Source organism: Lipophrys pholis (genome assembly GCF_963383615.2).
Source record: "Lipophrys pholis genome assembly, chromosome: 20".
Lineage (NCBI taxonomy): Eukaryota > Metazoa > Chordata > Actinopteri > Blenniiformes > Blenniidae > Lipophrys > Lipophrys pholis.
In genome coordinates this window covers 23,973,912-24,000,070 of record NC_137648.1, presented here as the reverse complement: position 1 = coordinate 24,000,070, position 26,159 = coordinate 23,973,912, and the positions used below count along the sequence as shown (strand labels likewise).

Sequence of the window (26,159 nt, the reverse complement as noted above, 5' to 3'; positions counted from 1 at the left end):
AGGGGAATAAAGGGGTGATAACAAAGGTGATCAATTAACAGAAATACAGAACTATTAGGTATAATTATGCTCAAGGTAGAAATATGTAGTCCTCAGAAGTAACATCCATCATCCCTCTCAGAGTGCGTTAACGCTCCACAGCTGCTGCTACACTATTACTACACTTTATGAGCAGGTCGGGCGCGTTAGAGCGTACACAGAGCGTACAATAGCAAGTACACCAAGACTCAGGTACAGAGACACTGCAGATACTTCACACTGAGCAGGTCTGTGAAGAAGTTGGAGTAAAGTGGTGGTTTAGGTCCAGACCCAGACCCACCTGCCGGCATCAAGAACACTAGGGAGTGAGGTGGGCACGGTGCTACAAACAGCAGAAACAACATTGTTCTCTATGAGCGCCTGGCTGTGTGGCCAGAGTGCAGGGACCGTCTGCAAATTACAAACCGCCGCAAAAGTGAAGACAGATACCACAAAAATACCTGTTAATGTGACCGGTATTCACTGCAGTATCACCAGAACCACTGCAGCCGTCACCCGATCACACTTGATTTGATAGCGGGATGCGGCTGGTCCAATCGGCCTCACTGTTGTAGCAGTTTGTAATTTGCAGACGGTCCCTCACGTTTGTTTGGGCTGAGGGGATTACTGCTGTAAATCTACGTCTTGCTGACTGTTGCGGATGTATTTTCACTTTTTGACTTGGTGTCTGTGACAGAGGGACTTTATTTGTGAGCCCAGTTGGTTTGATGTGGCTCTTTGTAGTACCACCGTCATGTCTGTGGCTCTTTGTAGTACCACCGTCATGTCTGTGGCTCTTGGTGTCGGACTGGTTGGCCGGTCCTGGTCCAGCCTCATGCAGGCCACAGCAAACTATAAAACCTGTTTGGATTGATAAATTATTCATCGTGTGTCCTGGTTGTACTTCCTGTATGTGACTCATAACGTCACACAACTTTGTTAAACTGACAACACATTAAGGTAGATATTCACCATAAAAAAATGAGCAGAGCAATATTTAAAGATTACTAATTGAAAAAGGAGGAGGGTTATACTCTAGAGAGAAATACAACGGGTGGTGTTTGGTGGTGTTCGGTCGGTGCCTGGCATCACGTTCCAGAGGAGGACAGCAGATCCTGATGAGAGGAGCTCACGTCCTGACGCTTCTTTTCCGTTTCCTGAGCTGAGCTCACATCACGCCGGTTCAAGGACAGAAGTTTGAGGGTTCAAGTCCGGTCTGCATGTTGTCCCTGAGCTTTGGGAGGGTTTTCTGGAAGAACTGGATTCATCCAGAGTCGCTAAACATCGAGGATTGTCAATGGAACTCTGTCAGGTGGTGTTATGCCTCAGGCTTACTTCATCCTTTTAATGTCACCAGCAAATCCCAAATAAGAAATCAGTTCTACACCTTTTCTTTCTGAAGGATTCATTGACGGAGAGAGAGAGAGAGAGAGAGAGAGAGAGAGAGAGAGAGAGAGAGAGAGAGAGAGAGAGAGACTAACACAGATTTAAATTCCTCCTCACCATGTTGTGATTCATTCCCAGATGCAGATTGTGATTCTTGCATCATCTCTCTCTTCCTCCCCTTCTCTCTCCTCACCTCTTTCTTCCCCCTCTCTTTCACTCCCCACTCTTTCTTCCCTTCTTTTTACCCCCTCCCCACACACACACACACACACACACACACACACACACACACACACACACACACACACACACACACACACACACACACACACACACACACACACACACACACACACACAACCACCAGTAGTAGTACTAGACGAGCAGAGAAGTAGGGGAGAGTAGAGGAGGGAGGAGAGTAGAGGGGGAGAGTAGAGGGGGAGAGTAGAGGAGGGAGGAGAGTAGAGGGGGAGAGGAGAGTAGAGGGGGAGAGGAGAGGAGGGAGGAGAGTAGAGTAGAGGGGGAGAGGAGAGTAGAGGGGGAGAGGAGAGGAGGGAGGAGAGTAGAGGGGGAGAGGAGAGTAGAGTAGAGGGGGAGAGGAGAGTAGAGGGGGAGAGGAGAGGAGGGAGGAGAGAAGAGGAGGGGAGTAAACGGAGAGAGAATTGGAGGAGAGTTGAGGAGGGACGAGGTGGAGAGAAGAGGAGAGTAGAGTAGAGGAGGAGGAAAGAAGAGGAAAGTACAGGAGGAAAGTAGATGAGGAGAGAAGAGAAGAAGTGTAGAAGAGGGGAGCAGAGGAGGGAGGAGAGAATAGGAGGAGAGTCGAGTAAAGTACAGTAGAGGAGAATAGAGTAGAGTAGAGGAGGAGAGAAAGGGAGGAGAGTAGAGTAGAGGAGGAGAATAGAGGAGGAGAATAGAGGAGAGTAGAGTAGAGGAGAGAAAGGGAGGAGAATAGAGTAGAGTAGAAGAGGAGAATAGAGGAGGAGAGTCAAGTAGAGTAGAGGAGTAGAGGAGAGTAGAGGAGGGTAGAGGAGGAGAAGATAGCAGAGGAGGAGAGTAGAGGAGTAGAATAGAGGAGGAGAGTAGAGTAGAGGATGAGAGTAGAGGAGGACAATAGAGGAGAGTAGAGTAGAGGAGGAAAGTAGAGAAGGAGAGGAGAGGAGAGGAGAGGAGAGGAGGAGAAGAGAGTAGAGGATGAGAGTAGAGGAGGACAATAGAGGAGAGTAGAGTAGAGGAGGAAAGTAGAGGAGGAGAGGAGAGGAGAGTAGAGGAGAGTAGAGGAGGAGGAAAGAAGAGGAAAGTACAGGAGGAAAGTAGATGAGGAGAGAAGAGAAGAAGTGTAGAAGAGGGGAGCAGAGGAGGGAGGAGAGAATAGGAGGAGAGTCGAGTAAAGTACAGTAGAGGAGAATAGAGTAGAGTAGAGGAGGAGAGAAAGGGAGGAGAGTAGAGTAGAGGAGGAGAATAGAGGAGGAGAATAGAGGAGAGTAGAGTAGAGGAGAGAAAGGGAGGAGAATAGAGTAGAGTAGAAGAGGAGAATAGAGGAGGAGAGTCAAGTAGAGTAGAGGAGTAGAGGAGAGTAGAGGAGGGTAGAGGAGGAGAAGATAGCAGAGGAGGAGAGTAGAGGAGTAGAATAGAGGAGGAGAGTAGAGTAGAGGATGAGAGTAGAGGAGGACAATAGAGGAGAGTAGAGTAGAGGAGGAAAGTAGAGAAGGAGAGGAGAGGAGAGGAGAGGAGAGGAGAGGAGGAGAAGAGAGTAGAGGATGAGAGTAGAGGAGGACAATAGAGGAGAGTAGAGTAGAGGAGGAAAGTAGAGGAGGAGAGGAGAGGAGAGTAGAGGAGGAAAGGAGAGGAGGAGAGTAGAGGAGTAGAGGAGAGTAGAGGAGTAGAGGAGTAGAGGAGTAGAGGAGAGGAGAGTAGAAGAGGGGAGTGGAGTAGAGGAGGAGAGGAGAGTAGAGGAGGAGAGGAGAGTAGATGAGTAGAGGAGAGGAGAGTAGAGTAGAGTAGAGGAGGAGAGGAGAGGAGAGTAGAGTAGAGTAGAGGAGGAGAGGAGAGGAGAGGAGGAGAGGAGAGTACAGTAGAGGAGTGGAGTAGATGAGTAGAGGAGAGGAGAGTAGAGGAGAGAAAAGGAGGAGGATCCAGTGTGTCTCTCCCTCCATCCATCCAGAGGACCAGAGCCTCTCCACGGGTGCAGCCGCGCTGTCATGAGCCGGTGTGCGGGAGTGTGTACCGCGGTGGAGAAGGAGGAGGAGGCCGGGTAGGAGCTGCACCACCGCGGGTTTTGTTCTAATTAAATGTCTCCTGCTCTCCGTCTGCATCATGCTGTACTTCCAGCTGGTGATCATGGCCGGGACCGTCATGCTGGCCTACTACTTCGAGTACACCGACACCTTCACGGTGCACGTCCAGGGCTTCTTCTGCTACGACACTACCTACACCAAGCCGTACCTGGGACCGGAGGACCGCAGCGCCGTGCCGCCCGTCCTGCTGTACGCGGTGGTGGCCGGGCTGCCCACGCTGCTGGTGAGTGAGGCGCCCCGACAAACTTCACCGGAGCTCTGGAGCTCTGTGTCCAGGCGCCGGAGGTCTGTGACCGCCCGGAGCCGGCGATACGCAGCCGCTCCGACCGCCGGAACACACTGCCCGGGCTCTGGAGCTCCGTGCCCGCCACTGCCCGGGCTCTGGAGCTCCGTGCCCGCACACTGCCCGGGCTCTGGAGCTCCGTGCCCGACCACCGGAGCACACTGCCCGGGCTCTGGAGCTCCGTGCCCGACCACCGGAGCACACTGCCCGGGCTCTGGAGCTCCGTGCCCGACCTCCGGAGCACACTGCCCGGGCTCTGGAGCTCCGTGCCCGACCTCCGGAACACACTGCCCGGGCTCTGGAGCTCCGTACGCGCCCCCGGAACACACTGCCGGGCTCTGGAGCTCCGTGCCCGACCGCAGGAGCACACTGCCCGGGCTCTGGAGCTCCGTGTCCGCCAGGAGCCCGGGAGATATCGCGGCTCCGAGCTCCGGAGCTCGGAGCTCCGTGTCAGCCAGGAGCTGGCGATACACTGCGGCTCCGATTTCCGGGGCTCCGTGTCCGCCAGGAGCCCGGGAGATATCGGGCTCTGAGCTCCCGCGCTCTGGTGCTCAGTGTTCGCCGGCTCCGAGCCCCGGAGCCCGGGAGCCCCAGTGTGTTCTGCTGCTCACAGCAGAAAACTTCATCCACACACTGTGACTTCTGGAGCACTGCACTGTTGTTATATATTTTATATTTATCATATAATAACCACATCCGTTTTATGTTGGATTATCAAGTATAGTTGGATTTATTCTACACATGGGCTCCAGCGTCAGATTGTCTTTCTTTCTTTCTTTCTTTCTTTCTTTCTTTCTTTCTTTCTTTCCTGGAAGGTTTAATGTTTTGTCTTGTGGCGTTAAAAATATGGGGTGTGGGCTAAAATGGGCCACAAAGCATCCGGCAGAAAGACATTGCATCGTGTAAAAATGACAACATAGTCTGTAACTTTTGAGAAAAGTGAGTGTGGTTTTGTGTTTTATTCACTTTGTAATGGTTTAAATGTGTTTTCATGCTGTTGGTGCTTCAGAAAGAAGCTAAGCTAACATTAGTAGCTAACTAATTATAAAACATGTTTTAGTTAAAAAACTGTTGATCAAAGCAAAATATTTACAAAGAATTAACACATCAACACATTCAAATCTTTGTATCAGCTATTGTTAACATTTAGCTAATGCTAAACGTTAAGCACCAGCTAATGCTAAACATGTAGCCACCAGTTAATGCTAAACATGTAGCCACCAGCTAATGCTAAACATGTAGCCGCCAGCTAATGCTAAACATGTAGCCGCCAGCTAATGTGAAACATTAAGCACCAGCTCATGCTAAACATGTAGCCACCAGCTAATGCTAAACATGTAGCGACCAGCTAATGCTAAACCAGGAGCCACCAGCTAATGCTAAATATGTAGCCGCCAGCTAATGTGAAACATTAAGCACCAGATAATGCTAAACATGTAGCCACCAGCTAATCCTAAACATGTAACCACCAGCTAATGCTAAACATGTAGCGACCAGCTAATGCTAAACATGTAGCCGCCAGCTAATGCTAAACATGTAGCCGCCAGCTAATGTGAAACATTAAGCACCAGCTCATGCTAAACATGTAGCCACCAGCTAATGCTAAACATGTAGCGACCAGCTAATGCTAAACCAGGAGCCACCAGCTAATGCTAAATATGTAGCCGCCAGCTAATGTGAAACATTAAGCCCCAGCTAATGCTAAACATGTAACCACCAGCTAATGCTAAACATGTAGCCACCAATGTGAGAAATGAGACGTTTCTCTCCTGTGAGACTTTCATGTTCACCTGACAGGACTTGACTCTTGGGTGTTACAATGAGAGCTGACATGTTATTATTGGCTGGATTATTGATAATAATGGCCTCATAATGGCATTTAATGCTCCCTCTCTTTGTGCTTCTCATTAAAAATGAAGTACAAAGGTCAAAGTAATACAGTGTTACTTTATCTTTCGGTAAGTAATAACTTCTGTTTTATCTGAGTTTAGAAGCAGAAAATTGCAGCTCATCCAACCTTTATGTCTTTAAGACCTTTATGTCTTTAATACAAGCGTCTAGTTTAACAAGATGATCAATATCATCCGGTATCATAGATAAATAGATTTATGTATCGTCTGCATAGCAATGGAAGCTAATGGAGGGTCTCCTCCAGTAAAGAATGTATAACGTGAAAAGTACAAGTTCCATAATGGAAACCAGTTCAGTGCTGTACCCTTAAACCAGATGAAATGTTCTAGTCTTCGTAATAGGATGTTATGATCAATAGTAATAATGGAGCACGGAGATCTCACAAGACCAGACCAGAGACCAGAACAGAGACCAGACCAGAGACCAGACCAGAAACCAGACCAGAGACCAGACCAGAGACCAGAACAGAGACTAGAACAGGACCAGAACTGAGACCAGACCAGAGACCAGACCAGAGAGTAGAACAGGACCAGAACAGAGACTAGAACAGGACCAGAACTGAGACCAGACCAGACACCAGACCAGAGAGTAGAACAGGACTAGAACAGAGACTAGAACAGAGACTAGAATAGGACCAGGCCAAAGACCAGAACAGAGGCTAGAACAGGACCAGACCAGAGACCAAAACAGAGACCAGAACAGAGATTGGAAAAGGACCAGACCAGACCAGAGACTAGAATGGAGACCAGACCAGAGACTAGAACAGGACCAGACCAAAGACTAGAACAGGACCAGACCAAAGACTAGAACAGGACCAGATCAGACCAGACCAGAGACTACAACAGAGACCAGACCAGAGACTAGAACAGGACCAGATCAGACCAGAGACCATGCCAGAGACTACAACAGAGACCAGACCAGAGACTAGAACAGGACCAGACCAGAGACGAGAAATGAGACCAGAACAGGACCAGATCAGACCAGAGACTAGAACAGAGACTAGTACAGGGCCAGACCAGAGACTAGAACAGAAACTAGACCAGAGACTAGAACAGGACCAGACCAGAGACTGGAACATAGACTAAAACAGGACCAGACCAGAGACTAGAACAGGACCAGATCAAACCAGAGACTAGAACAGGACCAGACCAGAGACGAGAACAGAGACTAGAACAGGACCAGATCAGACCAGAGACCAGACCAGAGACTAGAACAGGACCAGACCAGAGATGAGAACAGAGACTAGAACAGGACCAGATCAGACCAGAGACTAGAACAGGACCAGACCAGAGATGAGAACAGAGACTAGAACAGGACCAGATCAGACCAGAGACTAGAACAGGACCAGACCAGAGACTAGAACATGACCAGATCAGAGACAAGAACAGAGACTGGAACAGAGACTAGACCAGAGACTAGAACAGGACCAGAGCAGAGACTAGAACAGGACCAGAACAGGACTAGAGTAGAGACCAGTTCTTTGTCTGAGGCCATGAGAAGATCATTAGTAACTTTGACCAGAGAGTCTCTGATGAATCTAAAATGACTGGAAAGACTCAAACAGGTTCTTTTTGCATAAACAATCACATTGTGACTTTCAATAACAATCAGATCAATCAGATCAACCAGATCAACCAGATCAACCAGATCAATTAGATCAATCAGATCAATCAGATCAATCAGATCAATCAGATCAACCAGATCAACCAGATCAATCAGATCCATCAGATCCATCAGATCAATCAGATCCATCAGATCTGATCAATCAGATCCATCAGATCTGATCAATCAGATCAATCAGATCAATCAGATCAATCAGATCAATCAGATCAACCAGATCAATCAGATCCATCAGATCAATCAGATCCATCAGATCTGATCAATCAGATCCATCAGATCTGATCAATCAGATCAATCAGATCAATCAGATCCATCAGATCAATCAGATCAATCAGATCTGATCAATCAGATCAATCAGATCCATCAGATCCATCAGATCAACCAGATCAATCAGATCCATCTTCATGCCGAATATCATCCACATGTTGTGTTTCTGCTTCAGGTTCTGTCAGACTGAGTGAGGTGGATCAATAATCTGCAGTGTAGAGTCAGTGTGAGGTTTTAGTGAAGTTACTCTGAGTGTGATCAGATCATTTCCACCAACGATACAACCAATTTCAACAAGCTGATGTCGAAAAGATCCAATGAGGCAGGAAAGCTTTGGTTTAATCCTCCATAGTCCCCCTCCTCTGGTCCCTGAATGGCTCCACAGAGAAGAGACCAGAACAAACAGACCAGGGCTTGTTTTAGAGAGGAACTCTTAGAACTGCTCAATGTATTGGTTTGTTCACTTCTTCACTTTCCTCACGAGTGTGATGTGGAACATTTACAGGAACAACTGAAAGAGTCAGCAGTGTGTGTGTGTGTGTGTGTGTGTGTGTGTGTGTGTGTGTGTGTGTGTGTGTGTGTGTGTGTGTGTGTGTCATAACTTCCATTAGTTTGACTTTAGCTGAGAGAAATGTAGTGGAGGATTGTTAAGGTGGGAATTTTACCAGCAACCACCTGACCAGCAGCTTAAAGATAATAGATTGTTTGTCCTACCAACACCAACAGAGAGACATCGCTGGACATTAGTTAACGCCCGGGGACGGAGAATGTTTTGCTCAATGCACATTTACTTTCTTTGACAACCTGTTGCTTCACCTTGGACTCAGAGCCACTGAAAGGAGGAGGAGATTTCAAACCAGGTTAAAGAGCCCGAAGGCTAAAAACAGCTAAAAGTTAAATCAGTTAAATCAACTAAAAATGTCTAGGATTGCTGAAACAGCAGAACCAGCAAATTATGTTTAAAAACTGACAGAACAGAACACAACACGACATCAAACGTACCAGAACAGCTTGATAAGTCAACAACAGCTACAAAGTGCTAAAAGGCTTTAGAATAACAGACACAGAATAAAAACTACAAAAAAGTTAAACAAATTGAAAAAGTGCCTGAATAGATCAAACAGTGACACCTTCTAAAATAATCTAATAATCTGGTAAAACGGCTCAAACGGCTCAGATCAATCAAAAAGTGTTTGCAGGTTATGGATATAAAGAACACGCCATAGTCTTATTTTGGTAAACAAATGAATGAAATAAATAAATAAAATAAAATGTGTGTGAGTGTTCCAGGGTTTGGAGTGTTCCAGGGTGTGGAGTGTTCCATGGTTTGGAGTGTTCCAGGGTTTGGAGTGTTCCAGGGTGTGGAGTGTTCCATGGTTTGGAGTGTTCCAGGGTGTGGAGTGTTCCATGGTTTGGAGTGTTCCAGGGTTTGGAGTGTTCCAGGGTGTGGAGTGTTCCATGGTTTGGAGTGTTCCAGGGTGTGGAGTGTTCCAGGGTGTGGAGTGTTCCATGGTTTGGAGTGTTCCAGGGTGTGGAGTGTTCCAGGGTGTGGAGTGTTCCAGGGTTTGGAGTGTTCCAGGGTTTGGAGTGTTCCAGGGTGTGGAGTGTTCCAGGGTGTGGAGTGTTCCAGGGTTTGGAGTGTTCCAGGGTTTGGAGTGTTCCAGGGTGTGGAGTGACCAGAGTGTGGAGTGTTCCAGGGTGTGGAGTGTTCCAGGGTTTGGAGTGTTCCAGAGTGTTCCAGGGTGTGGAGTGTTCCAGGGTGTGGAGTGTTCCAGAGTGTTCCAGGGTGTGGAGTGACCAGGGTTTGGAGTGTTCCAGGGTGTGGAGTGTTCCAGGGTGTGGAGTGACCAGGGTTTGGAGTGTTCCAGGGTGTGGAGTGTTCCAGGGTGTGGAGTGTTCCAGGGTTTGGAGTGTTCCAGAGTGTTCCAGGGTGTGGAGTGTTCCAGGGTTTGGAGTGTTCCAGAGTGTTCCAGGGTGTGGAGTGTTCCAGGGTGTGGAGTGTTCCAGAGTGTTCCAGGGTGTGGAGTGACCAGAGTGTGGAGTGTTCCAGGGTGTGGAGTGTTCCAGGGTTTGGAGTGTTCCAGAGTGTTCCAGGGTGTGGAGTGTTCCAGAGTGTTCCAGGGTGTGGAGTGACCAGGGTTTGGAGTGTTCCAGGGTGTGGAGTGTTCCAGGGTGTGGAGTGACCAGGGTTTGGAGTGTTCCAGGGTGTGGAGTGTTCCAGAGTGTTCCAGGGTGTGGAGTGTTCCAGAGTGTTCCAGGGTGTGGAGTGTTCCAGGGTTTGGAGTGTTCCAGAGTGTGGAGTGTTCCAGGGTGTGGAGTGACCAGGGTTTGGAGTGTTCCAGGGTGTGGAGTGTTCCAGGGTGTGGAGTGACCAGGGTTTGGAGTGTTCCAGGTTGTGGAGTGTTCCAGAGTGTTCCAGGGTGTGGAGTGACCAGGGTTTGGAGTGTTCCAGGTGTGGATGGCTGCTTCCAGGTTCAGGACTTCACTGTGTCACATGACAGGAATCTCAGATTGCTGGACAGTTTCCCACAGTTGCTGCCTGTTGGGCTGACTCTGCGTTTTTCTCACGGTTTCATTCATCTGGTTTTCTCTCGACCATTTTCACAGTCATTGAGAATCTCAGCAGTTTTTCTGTCTTCTCATTTCATCCAGCGATGTGTCGTCCCAGTGAGAGTAAAAGGCTGGCAGTTCAATAATTCACACTCAGATCTGAATCATTGAGTCACGCTTTCATATTTTACTCAAGCCAATCACAGAATACCACAGACACCGCAAAGTGCTGAGTCACTCTAACGTCACTCAATTGTTGCATTCATTGTGCTAAACTCTTCACCTCTCCATGTGCATGATGATAAAGGTGATAAAGAAGTTTTCTCCGGTCTTTCCCTAAAAGCAAGATGACCTTCTCCATAGATAACCTGCAGTACCTAAGGTTCCATCCACACGAGAACGCTGCATCGTGTTTGGTCGATCGTCCAGAACGGCGCCGCGTTCTGGACGCCTGAAACAGGGTTTCTTGAGATCGGATCCCAGAGTGGAGACATTTAAAACGCTGCCTGGGCTTTGAGGTGTGGATGGGGAAGACGCACATTTGCAGAAAACGATGACGTCATCGCCCCACCTATCAACCCGATAACCCTGCGACCCTCTCCCCAGCGTCACCTAGCAACAACAACAATGGCGGACGACCTGCTCCAGACGGAGCTGCAGAAGCTACTGACCGGCTAATAAGGCCAGATGTTGGATTTCTTGAAGGAGAGGATGAACAGGATTATGCTCTATGGCTTCTTCTCAGTTTTTGGTGTATTTCTGTGGCAGTTACAGTGCCACCTAAAGGTCTGGCATAAGTACTACATCGTTTTGAGCCGTGTTCACAGTGACGTGTGGATGGAAGTGTTTTAGGAACGACAGGGAGGAACAAGATGCTTTTGGCTCGTGTGGACAGGGTCTAGATATTTAACAATCTTTCAGGCTTAAACAGGGATTTCTATGAGTTTTCCCGTTGGTGCAGCTTCAGCAGTGCTGAATGTTTGATGTTTCAATGGTCCTGACATAACATGAGCCATCTACAGCTCATAATGTCCACTTAGCTCGTAGATTAGCAGATTAGCAGATTAGCAGACCTTGAAACACGTTTTGCCATCAGTGTGTTATCGGGTTCTTTTGTTTTCCTTTGGTAATATACCAGAGTCACCTTGTGGTTTATTGACAGAATGTTTCTCTTCATATGCTTCCTTACGTGAGTCGCGTCAATAGAACCAGACGTAGGACGTCTCAGCAGTGTTATATTTAGCTGCCTTGCTTCTTTCTTTCTTTCTTTCTTTCTTTCCAGAGCTCAAGTAATTTTCTGTAATTTAAAGTTATGTTTATTTCCTGTGCCGCCTCCCAGACTAAACCAGGTAACCAGCCGTCTGGCTCTGTTCGCGCCGTCACACATGTAGATCAACAATAAGAGCAATGGGGGATTCCTGAGCACATTCATCATTGCTTCTTAAACAAACAATGGAGACAGCTTTGGAGAGTCACGCCACAGCACTCCAGGTAATTTGCCGTCTTCTAGACAACAGTCGCTTCCCACTTGGAGCTCCACGTCCAACCTGTCTGTTGTCCAGAGAAAAAGTTGCTCCACTCGGGTTTTGCTCTTGAAATCGTCACCATTTGCATGTTTTCAGTCTCCAGCTGATCTTTTTCACCTCACCAGCTCCTTCCTTACACAATCACTTGATCAAACCTGTGACTCGTTCCCGGCTCAGAGCTCCATGGCAGAACTCAGTGTACCGTATTTCCCAGACTATATGTCGCACTTGAGTTAAGTCACATCTGTTAATGAGCACATTGTAAAGCGGTCGGCCCTCTCTGAGCCTCTCTGATGTATAACAACATACATTTTTCATGTCCAGATAGGAGTGTTGATAATCCAGGTCCAGCCTCACTTTTCCAGAACCTTCTGTTTTAGCCCACGATTAGCCTTCTTAGTTTTCTTCTTTGTTTCTTTTCTCCGGTTCCTCACATGTTTCTCACTCAGAACTCTTCAGGTTTTATTTTTCTTCTTTGAATTCTGCTGTGGACATGTTCCTTGTTGGAGACGTCTCGTTTAGCATAGCGAGTGATGGAGGTTTTTCTCTGGTCGTGTAGCAGCTTACCGTTGTCATACAGTGACATCTAGTGGTCACAGACGGTATGTACCGCTTTCTCTAAAGAGTGAGTCGGAAGTGGCATGAGAAGCCAAGCAATTAAAAGCACTGACTTATTTCCACTGTGAAAACCAGAGCTGCAGTGACGCTGTGGAGTGAAGCCAGTTGACCCATCAGAGGACCAGACGGAGTTTTTCTGAGACCAGCAAACACTTTGCTGTTTGTCAGAACTTGGTTCTACAGGACCGAGTCTTCTGCTCGACAGGCTGACTTGTAGGCAGATTTCCAGCGATGCCTGATGGAATCCTTCACACACAAATCACAGACGATGTGTACTCGTCCTCCTCCATCCTCCTCCACACGGGGACGATGGTGTACATGTGTACATTTTGTCTGCAGATTGCACATTAGAAAACATTCTGAATACTTCAGCTTCTGGTGTGATGTCCTAAATACCTCACGTTCTGTCCCAACCTCACCTGGAACAGTTACACGCCTGAGGATTTCTGCATTATCGTGTGTACACACGCTGTGCATTCACTCTTTTATTACAGCAATGAGCGCTAAAGGAACTGAAGCTCTTCCTCCCAAAAAATACTCAGAATTAAAGAGACAGAAGTTCTCATGTATTTCTGTTAAACGTTCCCTGATCAGCTGTAACATTCCAGTAACCGACTGACGAGTGTTTGAAATGTGTCAGGGTTGCAGATGATTTCTTTGCTGGTTTGGAACGTTCTCCTTGTTCGGAGTCTGGTGAGGAGACGGGAGCAGAATCTCTTCTGAGTCCTTCAGTCCAACTTTCACACCTTCTTTTTTCTCTGAACTGCATCATGAAGTGTCACGTGGCGTCGTTACGTAACAGACCTGCTCAGTGAGGAGACTCTAACTCCAGCTAGAACCAGAGTGGACAGGGACTCTGCTCAGAGGAATGGTGGACAGAAACCAGAACTCGGGTTCTGATAGGCCCGATCGGATCAGGATCTAAATTTTGCTGTGATCAGACTTTATGTCCATGTAAAGAGGAACAGCAGGTGAATCTCCTCGTTCTGCAGCAGGAGAGCCGTACATCGTTTCAGCTCCGGTCCAAACTACAAGCTGGTGGTCTTCCACTGTTCTCACAGAAGTATTTTCTTTCCCAGAGTATTAATGCTGTGAATATGGATGTGCCCCTGCATTGCAGAGAATTTGGCAGAAGCCTGCAGAGGAAACTGTAAAGAGTCATCCCACCCTGATTAATCCATTTACACCTGAACCTTCAATGCTCTTCATCGCTGTTTCTTATTTCTTTCCCTTTGTTGTCTCAATGAAACAAATATGTCCGATGTAATCCGAGGCTTACTTCCAGAAAGTCTTCAGCTCTGCAGAGACCTCTCTGGCTCTGTCCTACGATGCAGGCAGGTCTTGGTGATGAAGGTCAGACTGTTCAGCCTGCAGAGCTCCATGCTTGACCTCTTGTAGGTGACGAGAGCTGCGTTTACATGCTGACTGTGAAGACTTTCTGATGAGAGGATCAGATTGCCACGCTTACATGAACACTCAATAAAATAATCGGAAGATTCGGCCCATTTATGTGACCCGGTTAATATCAGCTGATCAATCCCATCATGCTTTGCACTGTGATGTTTGAAGTCTGTGACATGCACACAGAATCCCACAACCGTCTTGACCTGTAAGCCTGCCAGAATCACAGCTGGAATTAAACACTTATTATGCTTTTTTCTTCTTTTTTTTTAATGGTAACATCAAAGATTCCTTCTTTTGTGCTAAGTAGAGTCAGGAAGAGACGAGACGGGACCCTTTTGTGCTCCATCTGTCTCGGAATGTGCTGCTGCATGTCCCCCCTCCCACACGCCTGTGTTTGTTCATCACATCGTGACGTTAGGTGAACTGACGTCACACAGAACTCCGGCTGGAGGAAACAACCCAATGAACTGTTTACACAGATCATGATCGGACTAACCCCCGACGACACCAGCTCTTCTGATCCGGTCAGAATTTCAATTGGATTGTGCAAATATGATCAGATTGGCGTGTTTATTTGGTGCAAATTAAATCTGGTGGGCATCTATTCAGGTTAATTTTGGTCTATGTGACCACAGCTATTGTCCTCCGCCTGGTAACAACCATTATTATGGTCTGTCACCTGTTCCTACACGTATTTATTAAAACATTATGTTTGCATTGAGTCAAAGTTTTGACAATCCAACAGCAAATGGAGAAGGAGCACCGCGGCTGGGGCGCGGTGCTCCTTCTCCATTTGCTGTTGGATTAGTGGAGGTTGGGACACCGCGGTGGCCGGGTGGGGGCCCGGCCGGCGGCCTGGGGGGGCGAGAGTCATCACTCCCCCACCATCCCGAGTGTGTGTGTGTGTGTGCCCGTCTGCGTCTGCGTCTGCGTCTGCGTCAGGGGTGGGTGTCTGTGGGGGGTGGGTCAGGGGTTGGGTATTTCAATTAAAACTGGGGGGGAGGATCATGGGGCGGGTGGGATATGAGGCTCCTGGGGGTGTAGAGTTGACTGTCCTCCGACCGGGGCCTGCGCCGGCCTTTGCTTTCCTGGGTCTGGGGGCGGGGCTGGTCCGGGGCGCGGCGGCTGGGGCCGTCTCTGCCTTGCCGGGTTGGGGGGGGGCGGTGGGTGGGCCTGTTCCCGGGGGTGCGGCGGGACTCGCCGCCGGGGTTGGGGGGGCTCTCGACCCGCTCAGCCCGGGGGCCCTGCTCCGGCCTTTTCTCGGCTTGGCGGCTTGGGTCGGGGCCTGGGGCCCTGTGCCCTTTATCCTTCTCTTGTGGGCTCCTCTTGCCTGGGGGGGATTCCTCTCTGCATTCTCCGTCGGGTGCTTTTTGGGGGGGACGTGGCTCTCTGGGGTGGTTCGCTGGGGTCTCCCCGGGCCTGGGGGGCTTCCGTCTGCCGGGGTGGCGGTGTCCGGGCCCGATGGCCTCGGACCCCGGGGTCTCGCCACGGGTCCCCCCACAGCAGTTCCGGTCCCACCCAGTGGACAAACCACACGCACACACACACACACACACACACACACACACACACACACACACACACACACACACACACACACACACACACACACACACACACATCCACTCCTCACGAAAGGTGCTTCTGAAGTTGCTTGTTCTCTGTCATCATTTGCTCAAACTTTAAAAATCATGTTCCTCTTTTGTTGTCGCCTCTTTGTTAATTCATGTTCCTGCTTCACGTTACTGTCTAGATAGAGCTGCTCAGGCTGGTTAATCTAAGAAATCATTTTACTGTCTAGATAGAGCTGCTCAGGCTGGTTAATCTAAGAAATCATCTTACTGTCTAGATAGAGCTGCTCAGGCTGGTTAAATCTAGGAAATCATCTTACTGTCTAGATAGAGCTGCTCAGGCTGATTAATCTAGAAAATCATCTTACTGTCTAGATAGAGCTGCTCAGGCTGGTTCAATCTAATAACAGTTGGAAAGTATTTGGATGAGTGTGATTATTGCAAATAATATATGTAGCACAACAAGGACATTGTATGTTATCCCCTTCCCCCCTCCCCCCTCACCCCTCACCCCTCCCCCCTCGACTTTCTTCTCTCTCTTCTCTTCTCTCTCTCTTTGTGCGTTCCCCCCCGGTCGTGTACGGCAGCCATGCCATCTTCTGACGGAGAAGGCAACAGGAGGAGACTCCAGGTCTCTCCCTGTTGCAAGACCAAAATCTGTTCTGACTCCGAAGGCTCTCAATCACATCATATTGTTGGCCCAAGCTGCCGAACAGGACAAGGGCAAAAGAAAAAAAAAAAAGAAAAAAAAAAAAAGGTTTTGACATTGGTGGAGCTGAAACATGAAAATCACTGAGATTTCACTTGTTTCTATTTTTCTTCTCGAAGAAAAACCTCCAGTAAAAAACTTTGGTTGCAAAGCTGAAAGAATTTGATTCCTTATAAGTCAGCCAGTCACGTCTGTGGATTTCCTGAATACTAATAACACTTCATCATCCATCCATCCATCCATCCATGCATCCATCCATCCATCCATCCATCCATCCATCCATCCATCCATCCATCCATCCATCCATCCATCCATCCATCCATCCATGTGGCTGTTTGTAGAAACATCCTCTCTTGTTGGATAACAGTGGACCATTATGATGACCTGTTCTTTGGCCAGAGGTGCTCCTGAATATGTCAGTGTGTTTGCTGACTCAGCATGACAGCAGCAGGATGTTTTAAACAGATGTGATTGATTATACATTGTTGCCCATCTAATAAAGAGATGACCTGCAGAGGATAATTACAGCTGAGGTTGCACTTAAGCACTTTTATAATCTTGGAAGATTGGAAGAAACTGCTGTGTGTTTTAAAAAAACTTGAGTTATGCATTGGAACCAAATTGAATTTTACTTATGAGGGGACAATAAATAGAAAGCAGTGTAATGATTAACATTCGTCTATCTTCTCTGTGCATTTTATCTGAACGTTGTGGCATGCTGGATCTCCTCCAGGAAAGACTGGGTGAAAGACAGGAAGCACCCTGGATAGGTTGAGGCCCACGCAGGGAATGTGCTGTGAGGCTGAAGCGTGACTAGAAAACCACACAGAGAGACTGAGGCCCTCTCACTGTGAAGTGAGAAATACAACTGTTACTATTATCACATGTTGTGTTTTCATCAAAGAACCAAATCCGGCAATCTTCTGTACCGCTTTTCCAATGTCCAGTCCCGTCCTGCAGGGTGACCTGTAAAAGTTATAGATTAACTTCATAATAAAGGAACTGTCAATGTAGAACTGATCCAGACATTTTTGCAAACTCAGACACAGACACATTGATTTTTCCAGTCGGGGTTCCATTAACCAGGAACAATGAATGGATTTCTGAATCCAACTTTGTATTTTGCACGTATATTTTCTGATGTAAACTCAAAATGAGCTTTAAACTCCAGCTTCAGACCTCAATGTTTATAGAATTGACTGGGACTGGAATCCAACCCTGTAGAAACAAGCACATTCCCAGTGTCTCCACTTATGATTCATACACAAGGAAAAAAGTAATACCTCAAATCTATGTATAAGTATATGTAGTATCAGCTCTGCCTTCCAGCTGTCCACTGAGAAGGAGAAAACCCACAGCGTGTCACCTATACTGCAGACTTTGACATGAGCTGTCATGAGGTGTGACTTGTGTGTGACGGTTCAGTGTTTCATTACTTTGACTTCTGGGAGAGTTTTCCTTGTTTTGGTTTCCTCAATGACGCTTCCTCTCTGTCACATGCTGATGTTGGCTTGTCCATTCAGGTTTCCTTGTTGTTCCATGATAAGAAATAATTATGTTGAAAGAAACAGAGTTTGGACAAATTGACATGCTGAATTGTGGGAACATGACATTCAAGATGAACTGCGTCTCGACATGGAGAAACATATGGCAGCATGTTTCAGCATCAATAATTGAAGATGTTTTAGTGCCAGGCCTTACGGATGGAAGAAGCTGTCAGACAGGAGAAGTCCTCAGCTGTGGCGCTCACAGACACAACATCAGAAAGAGCAGCTGGGAGACAAGTCCTGTTGTGACTGAGCGTTTAAGGTCATGGAGGAACATGGAGGAAACCACTACCTGTTGTAAAAATAGACATGCAGTGTGAATCCAGCACTGAGTCACACTGCAGTGCTGCTATCAACCTGGACTGGTTCTAAACTGGTGGAGTGCTGATCCTCTCCCCTGCTGGTAAACACACTCTTCATTGAGTCATCAGTGTGTTTCCTCGGTGAGATTGCTACATTGATCTGAAAGTGTTTGCTGGAAAGTCTTTCCTTAAACAGACAATTCTCCCTGCAGACGTTTTCTACTAGAATGACACAAAAACCAGAGAATCCTCCAGAACAGAAAGAAGCAGCTCAAACACTCCAGGCTGTTTTCACAAGAATCAGGAAGTTTCGCCGTGATTAAGCCTGTGCAGGATTTCACTGGAAATGTTGTCGCAGTCAGACGGCATCACACACATCCACAGGCGTAGTAGGACATGTGACTACACCCAAACAACACATGAGTAGTATCACCAGAGGAGGTCAAAGACAGACCCAGGTAAAGGTAGACAATGACAAAGAGGACAATGGTTGGACGGTGATGGATGGTGGCTTGAGGCTGGTGGGTGGTGGGTGATGGTGGTGGATGATGGTTGGGTGGTGGGTGATGGCGGTGGATGGTGATGGTGGATGGTGGTGGTTGGCTGGTGGTGGGTGATGGTGGTGGATGGTGGATGGTGGTTGGGTGGTGGGTGATGGTGATGGTGGATGGTGGTGGGTGGTGGGTGATGGTGGTGGCTGGATGGTGGTGGATGGTGGTTGGGTGGTGGGTGATGGTGATGGTGGGTGGTGGCTGGATGGTGGTGGATGGTGGTTGGGTGGTGGTTGGGTGGTGGGTGATGGTGGTGGATGGTGATGGTGGATGGTGGTGGTTGGCTGGTGGTGGGTGATGGTGGTGGATGGTGGTGGTTGGATGAAGCTAAAGTTTATTGGTTGTTTTATTCAGTGGAGCATTAATGAGTAACTGGGAATCTTCTGACTATGTAAGATGATGAAATGGTTCTAATAAACCAGCGTGACGCTTGAAGATGAAAGCGTCAGGATTCAGGATTCAGGATTCAGGATTCAGGATTCAGGATTCAGGATTCAGGATTCAGGATTCAGGATTCAGGCTCGGAGGGTTGGACTTACTTCAGTGCCTCAGCCAGTCCAGTTTGATCCACTTTGTTTTGGACCAATCCAGTGACCTTCATCACTTCTCTTTGTCTCGGTGCAAAGTAAACGTCTGCCTGTAATTCAGTGTTCTTTAGATAAAGCTCCACATCGAAACATTTTAAGAAAAATAAGTTAATTCAAAGTTTTTTCTTTTTTTAAACGATGCCTCTTTGGATTAATGTGCAAATCTACCTTCTCCAATTCTGGCTCTTGGATTTGTTTGCATTTTTTTCATTTTGTCATATTGAAACTTAAGGTTAGGGTTTTAACTTGGTACTTTGTACTTGATTGACTTAATTCTGTAAAAATATACCAAACCTTCTCTGTGTTGCTTCCCGAGGAACATGGAGAGAATGTTACTTTAACAGTGATGATTCTGAAATCAGAAAAAGCAGGCATTTTGATTGGAAAATAAACGTAATATCTTGACTGTTTGGGCCGGACTGGACCACGCCACTGGCCGGTTCTGGACCCTCCGCCGTATGTTTGACACTCTTATCTGGTTTATTTAGTCCACCAGAGAAATTCTGTGTGTAGAACTGACGCCTTCAAATATTCTGGACTTCATGGCAGTATTTTCTATTTTCCTTCAGCTGGTTGGTGGAGGTGAAAGTGTCCCCCCCCCCCCCCCCCCCCCCCACCTCTCAGACCAGACAGTAGCTCCCCCCGGCGGGGTCCCAGCCCCGGGTTCATAAGCCTGCAGAGGATCCTTCTCACAGTTATTAGCTTCATTAGGTTTTCATGCTGTAATCTTCCCGCAGCCCAGAGGTGTAGCTGGAGGCCACGCCCCCAGACCGGCAGGTCAATCAGACTCCTTTGGAAAAGCTCAGTGAATCGAGTCACATGATGTCAGAGCAGCAGGTAGAGCGGAAGGTTCCTCCATCAGCAGCAACATCTTTCTTTTATCAGCCCTGAAGCTGAATTCTTCAAGACTGTGTGTGTGTGTGTGTGTGTGTGTGTGTGTGTGTGTGTGTGTGTGTGTGTGTGTGTGTGTGTGTGTGTGTGTGTGTGTGTGTGTGTGTGTGTGTGTGTGTGTGTGTGTGAGAGAGAAAACATTGTCTTTAACACAACTTGTAACGGTAAAGTTTGGAGACCAATCGTGAGGATTTCCAGGTTGCTTCATGTTGCTTCATGTTGCTTCATGTTGCTCCAGGTTGCTTCATGTTGCTTCATGTTACTTCATGTTGCTCCAGGTTGCTTCATGTTGCTTCATGTTACTTCATGTTGCTTCAGGTTGCTTCATGTTGCTTCATGTTGCTTCAGGTTGCTTCATGTTGCTTCATGTTGCAATCTGACAGCAGCTCAGCTTCCAGCCCACCTGCTGAAACAGGACCACAGCCTGACTTTAAACCAGGGCTGCTCTGGAGCCACATGTGGCTCTTCAGCTCCTCTGTAGCGGCTCCATCAAGCTTCCAGACAGTCCGGTGTAAATACATACTTTGTCTTCTTTTTTATCTCATGTACTGTACATTCAACACTGAACTTCAAAACGGAGAAAGAAGGAAAACAGCTGAAACAGCCCAGAGAGGTGGAACAGCAAAATATTGATGGAAAAAATGATTAAGATTGTTCGTAAAGTTTTTTAAGAAAAGGAAAAGGGGAGATAAGAAGAGAAAATGAAGAAAAAATGAAGAAAAAACACAAAAAATTGAAAAATATATATTTAAAAAAAGCAGAAAAAAAATAAGACAAAATTAAGAAAAAGGGAAAAATGAAAAAAGCTGAAAAAATGAAAAAGAAAGGAAAATGGAAACAAGAATCATGAGGAAAACAAGACAATTGAGTAAAAGGAATAGAAAATAAAAAATGAAAGAATAAAAACAGACACAAATCAAGAAAAAAGTGGGAAAGAAGGTAGAATATCTAAAACAAATAGGAAATGAACAGTTGGCATAAACAGCTAAAGAGACGAAAAGATGCATGAAATGGTTAATGTGGGAAAATCCAAGAAAGAAAAACTCTAAAAATAATTTTTATAAAATGAATGCTGTCAAAAATAATGCATTAATTAAATTTATTCATCATTTTTACGTAATTAACGCAGTTTTGTTTACTTCCATTTCTTTCTTTTTACTGCCTTCCCAGCATGTGCAGCGTCTCTGGATGCAGCGCTGTGACTACAGAGCAGCACGATACTCAGTGGAATAATATGAAGGCAGAAAGTTTCACTTTAAAGAGTCCCTGACGGCTGATCGAGAAAGTGAAAGTCATTAGTTTTACTTTGAAAAGCCGAATTTAGGGACCACAGAAGTCATTCTGCAGCAAAACAGCAGGTTGCCATGTTGGCTGACCAGGAGCCTCCAAACTGCTAAAGCTGGAGGAAATACTGGTAAAATATTAATATTTTCTCTCTCTTTCCCTGGCCCTCCTGTATACTGTGTGTGTGTGTGTGTGTGTGTGTGTGTGTGTGTGTGTGTGTGTGTGTGTCAGTAAATTATTGTCACTTTGTTCATGTAGTAAGTTTACAACTTTGTTTCTAGAAATATTACAATTCTCAAAGTGTTGGACCTGCACTCTAACAAAACCCAGACTTATGTTGGATGTTCATTAATTAATTAATTAATTGTTGTTTTTATTTTGTCGATCTGGGAGAGAAACGGTTTCACACAAAGCTAAAAGGACGTTATAAAAATAGTCTTTTAATTTAAATATCGTCTCTGTCTGTTGAGTCGACATTAATTCCGTTGTTTTCCCCGAATAACTATTCATTAAAAGCTTCAGTTTTCAGTCGAAAAACAATGCGATTAATCTCAATTAATTACAGAAAAATTGTGCAATTAATTAGATAATTTTTTTAATCGACAGACAGCACTAAATAAAATATATCTAGATCTTACTTATGGCACTTTGCCAATGCAACCTCAGTGTTTGTATGTATATGATTTTCTAAATGTTTCATCTTGATTCCAGACAATGAACATGTTTTATGAAGTGGTCTGGATGTAGACCTGGACCAGCTCTGCTGCACTGACCAGACTGAGGTCTGCTCCAAAGGCTTTACGCAGTGGAGGAGGCAATCGTGAAGAGATGTGATGAATTTGTAGCTGCTGAAATAACTCCCAGACAACACAGTAAATGTCTTGTGACATTTTGTGAAATAGCTGCAGGCAGCAGTCGCAGGCAGCAGAGTCCAAATACAATCACATACAGAGTTATCTAATATTAAAGTACCACTACACAAGTTGTTACTAACAAAGCTCCACTTCTACAACTTGTTCTGCATCAGCCCAGCGGGGTCTGGAGCTCACATGATCCGGGGTCACTGCTGGCAGTGTAGTCTCAGTGGACGGACACTTCAGTGTGCAGATACTACACTAATCACTCAAAAGGAGTTTTTACATAGTACACAGTAGGTGTGGACCTACTTGCACATGATAACACCTTCCATCAATAATAACTCCAGCTTGTAGCAGAACAACAGAACCTCTGCTAAGAAGGTCGGCGTCTCTTCAGGATCATCACTGGTGTTTGCCGGGACTCATTTGGTTCTGGCGTTGGATTCTCCTGACTCTGATTGATCGATAGAAGAATCAATCATCCGAATTGACCAATGGGCTGCTGAGATATTTCTACGTGTAACACCTCAGTGACTCCCACGTCTACTTAACATTCACGCATGGACGCTCAGCACACGCAGTACGAACAGCGCAGTCGGAGAGGCTTGTTTTTGCTGTGTCATGTTGACCTTTTGCTTGATTTATTTTCATCTGGCCAAAGAGGAAAAATAGAAGCAGGGGGAAATGTAAGAAAAGAAATTCTGCAGAGGAGGCACTGGGAATGGAAGAGTTTGCTCGTGTATTTTACCAGCTGTTCTTAAAAACTAAAATTGCATGAATGGTTCAGGAATGTTTCGTCATCGTCCATTAGATTTTATGATGGAACTGATCCAGTAAGGTCAGATATTTACTCTATTGTCGACACCCTGCAGCGCCGCGCTGCGCCAGCAGTCGGGGCTGATGCTGCCGTTAGCCGTCTGCTAGCACACGGCTAACTCCACTCCCCGCCCCCTTCTCCCCTCTCAGCCAATCACAGGCCGGCTCCCTCTGACGGTGCCTTAAGGTAACACCAGAGAATGGGAGCCGACAGAACATCACGGAACCAGAACATTACAAGAACATGAAGCAGTTCAAACCACCACGACGGCTGATGGAGGGAGTGGAGCAAATAACTGGTTTCCTTGGTTACAAATGTGGCCTTAGCGAATGCCTGCGCTCTATCAAGTGGCCGTTCTAGATCTTTTATGTAAATCGTTGTTTTATATTGTTATATTGCTAAAACAAGGTGAAATAGCTTAATTGCTTAAAATTGGTAACCCCAGAAAACCACTGAAATATCTTACAAACATAAAGAAACAGCTGAAAACACTAGTTATGAATCTTCATACTGTAAATCATCAGGTAGAGTATTTATTCACATGAAAAATTCTATAAACAACGTTACCTCATTTTAAAGCTTAAACATCTGACTGAGCTTTATGTGGTGAAACTGGGTGAAGATAAATCTTCATCCCGGTTGCTGACCTCCAGTCTGATAGATAAGAACGACTCTTCTGGCCAAATCTTTGGAGGGTTGGAACTGTTCTTAATCATCTGCACAGGTCTTTTTTTCTTTTTACTTTGTGGGTAAAACACATTTGGAGCCACTGAGACACAAACAACCACTTGATGACCTGAAGACATTCAGAGGAAATTATATTCAGATTTTAATCAGATGTTTGTGGATCAAATCAACATGAAATGTTTCTGTTGTGACGGGAGACACTGCTGTAAAACTTAACAAGGTTTAATGACATGGATGGATGGATGGAAGGATGGATGGATGGATGGATGGATGGATGGATGGATGGATGGATGGATGGATGGATGGATGGATGGATGGATGGATGGATGGATGGATGGATGGATGGATGGATGGATGGATGGATGTCTGTAGGACTGCAGACGTCTGTCTGTGATTAAACTGTCTTTATTTAATTAAACTGAATACAAACAACACAGATCTGCTACTTTTATGACCAAAAGAGCTTTTTTTTTTCTCACTTTCCACTAAACACATTTACTTTCATACAAAAATGGAATATTGTGTTGCATTTACGAAGAAACATTTAATTGTATTTTTAGCTGTTTTTGTACACGGCTGTACAACAAGGCTTCTCAATGTTTTGATAGCTGAGGGCCAGTTTAGGAACCAACATTGGACCGATGGCTGCTGAAGAAACAAAAGGGAGAAAAAGAGTGACCAGGTTGCATCTCTACAATTTACATTTATTGGTCTGGATTCAGTAATGTGCAATAAACACATTTTAATTAACAAATGAGGCTAAACCTGAGAATGAACTGAGAATATATGTAAAACCTTATTTAGAACAAATTGTCCACATTCATCCTTTCAAAGCAAAGCAGCTGGATTAAAACTGACAACTGTAGTTCAGTGTGCGCTGCACGTTGAGAACCTATGTAGTAGCTTTTAATCTCCAACATTTGAGCTTTTTAACCATTTTGTCTTTTCTAGTAGTTGTGTTTGTATTTCCCCCCATTCTTGAGTCACTTTGACACTTAGCTTTAGTAGTGTTCCTATTTTTTGTGGTATTAGCTATTTTACTCCATTTAAAGTATTTTTAAAGCCATTTTTCATCTAGAAGAGTCATTTTGAAAATGACTGTTGTGTTGATAAGCGAACAATAAAAAAACAAAGTTATTTATGTATAATTTTGTGAAAGCTTCAGGAAGCCAGGTTCCTCACAGATATAGGTGACATATTTAGGTGATTGTCCGTTTGGCTTTTATCAAACATTGTTCGACTGCTAAACTGAAATTGACCTTTAGTTATGATACTATGATAGATACCAGCTTAGGGGTTTGGGGTTTGCTCTGGAACTGCCCTGTTGAACTGGGAACAGGTCATTGCAGTGGTGTTGCAGTATGCCTCTTCAGGTATTACAGTAACGGTGGATGTTCTGCCGAGATCTCTTCACTTTGGGGACGTTCTGTCCTGACCTCAGCTGTGCTGGCTGCTGCTGATTTGGGATGCTGGTCGGGGCGTTGTGGTGAATCACTGTGGAGGCCGCAGGCTTCATGGCTCAGTGGGTGAAAATAGACTCGGTCCCGCGAGTCTCTTCTTATCAGCCTGCTCCATTGTTCACATGCGACCTCCTGTCTCGCTTCCCTATTAGAACTTGTTGCCTCTGCAAGGCCAATTAACTTGTAAATGGAGACATATGGAGACGTTGAGCGTGATCGTGTAAAGCGATCGGAGGAGCAGCGAAGCTTTGTCCAAATATTGTTTTTCCTTTGGGCTGCTGCTCTGCTGACGGAGACAGAGAAATGCTGTGCCGCAGACGATGTGACAGAGAGCTGGGAAACAACCAACCAGGAGTGAAGGAGTTGACCAGGAGTTGAGTAGATATCACCCTGACATCGAGGGGCCGGAGAACACAGCGAGGGCAGGAGGGCAGTTCAGGACGAAACAAGCGGCACATTGCCTCTGTGGCCTTGTCAGCTCGCGTTATAGCCGATGAGAACGTGGGACAAACAGCCTGTGGCTTTCACGTTGCTGCTCAGGCTTTTTGGGAATCATGCATCCCTTCAGCCACCTCTTGCCTTTCTCAATGATATCACAGGCTGTGGTTCATGGAGTGTGAGAGCAGCGCTGGTCTACACCGCCCAGTCATACTGTGGAACTCCGTGGTGTTGGAGTATTTCTCAGTCCTCTCTCGATTGGCGGCTTCAGGACGTTGTCATCAGGCAGGTTAGGAGCGAGTCAAATTACAATACAAAGACAAGAAACACATTATGGCTCATATTGTTGGATCTTCTGTGAATGTCTTTCCTTTGTGACGATGCTGAGGGTACTTCTTAACGTATATATCGCTTAGTGCAGGGGTTGGCAATCTTCAACACTCAAAGAGAAATTTGAACCAGTTTCCCACTGAAGAAGACACTGAGAGCCACAAAAGACTTTTGACATATAAATTCAATTGAATTCAGTCTGACTCTCTTTATATAGCACCAAATACAGCATATATATATATATTACCTCT

The 26,159-nt window shown here is 46.1% G+C and overlaps 1 protein-coding gene across 1 annotated transcript in view; it reads left to right on the top strand.

Annotated features, from left to right (window-relative positions):
- Positions 1-3,717: 3,717 nt before the first annotated feature.
- plppr5b (phospholipid phosphatase related 5b) overlaps positions 3,718-26,159 on the top strand; it is a gene marked incomplete at both ends in the record, with an annotated part of 104,733 nt that continues 82,291 nt past the window's right edge. Inside the window, one exon of the mRNA XM_080489092.1 lies at positions 3,718-3,921. Within this exon, the coding sequence (XP_080345218.1) occupies positions 3,718-3,921 (204 nt within the window). The remainder of the gene's footprint in view (positions 3,922-26,159) is intronic.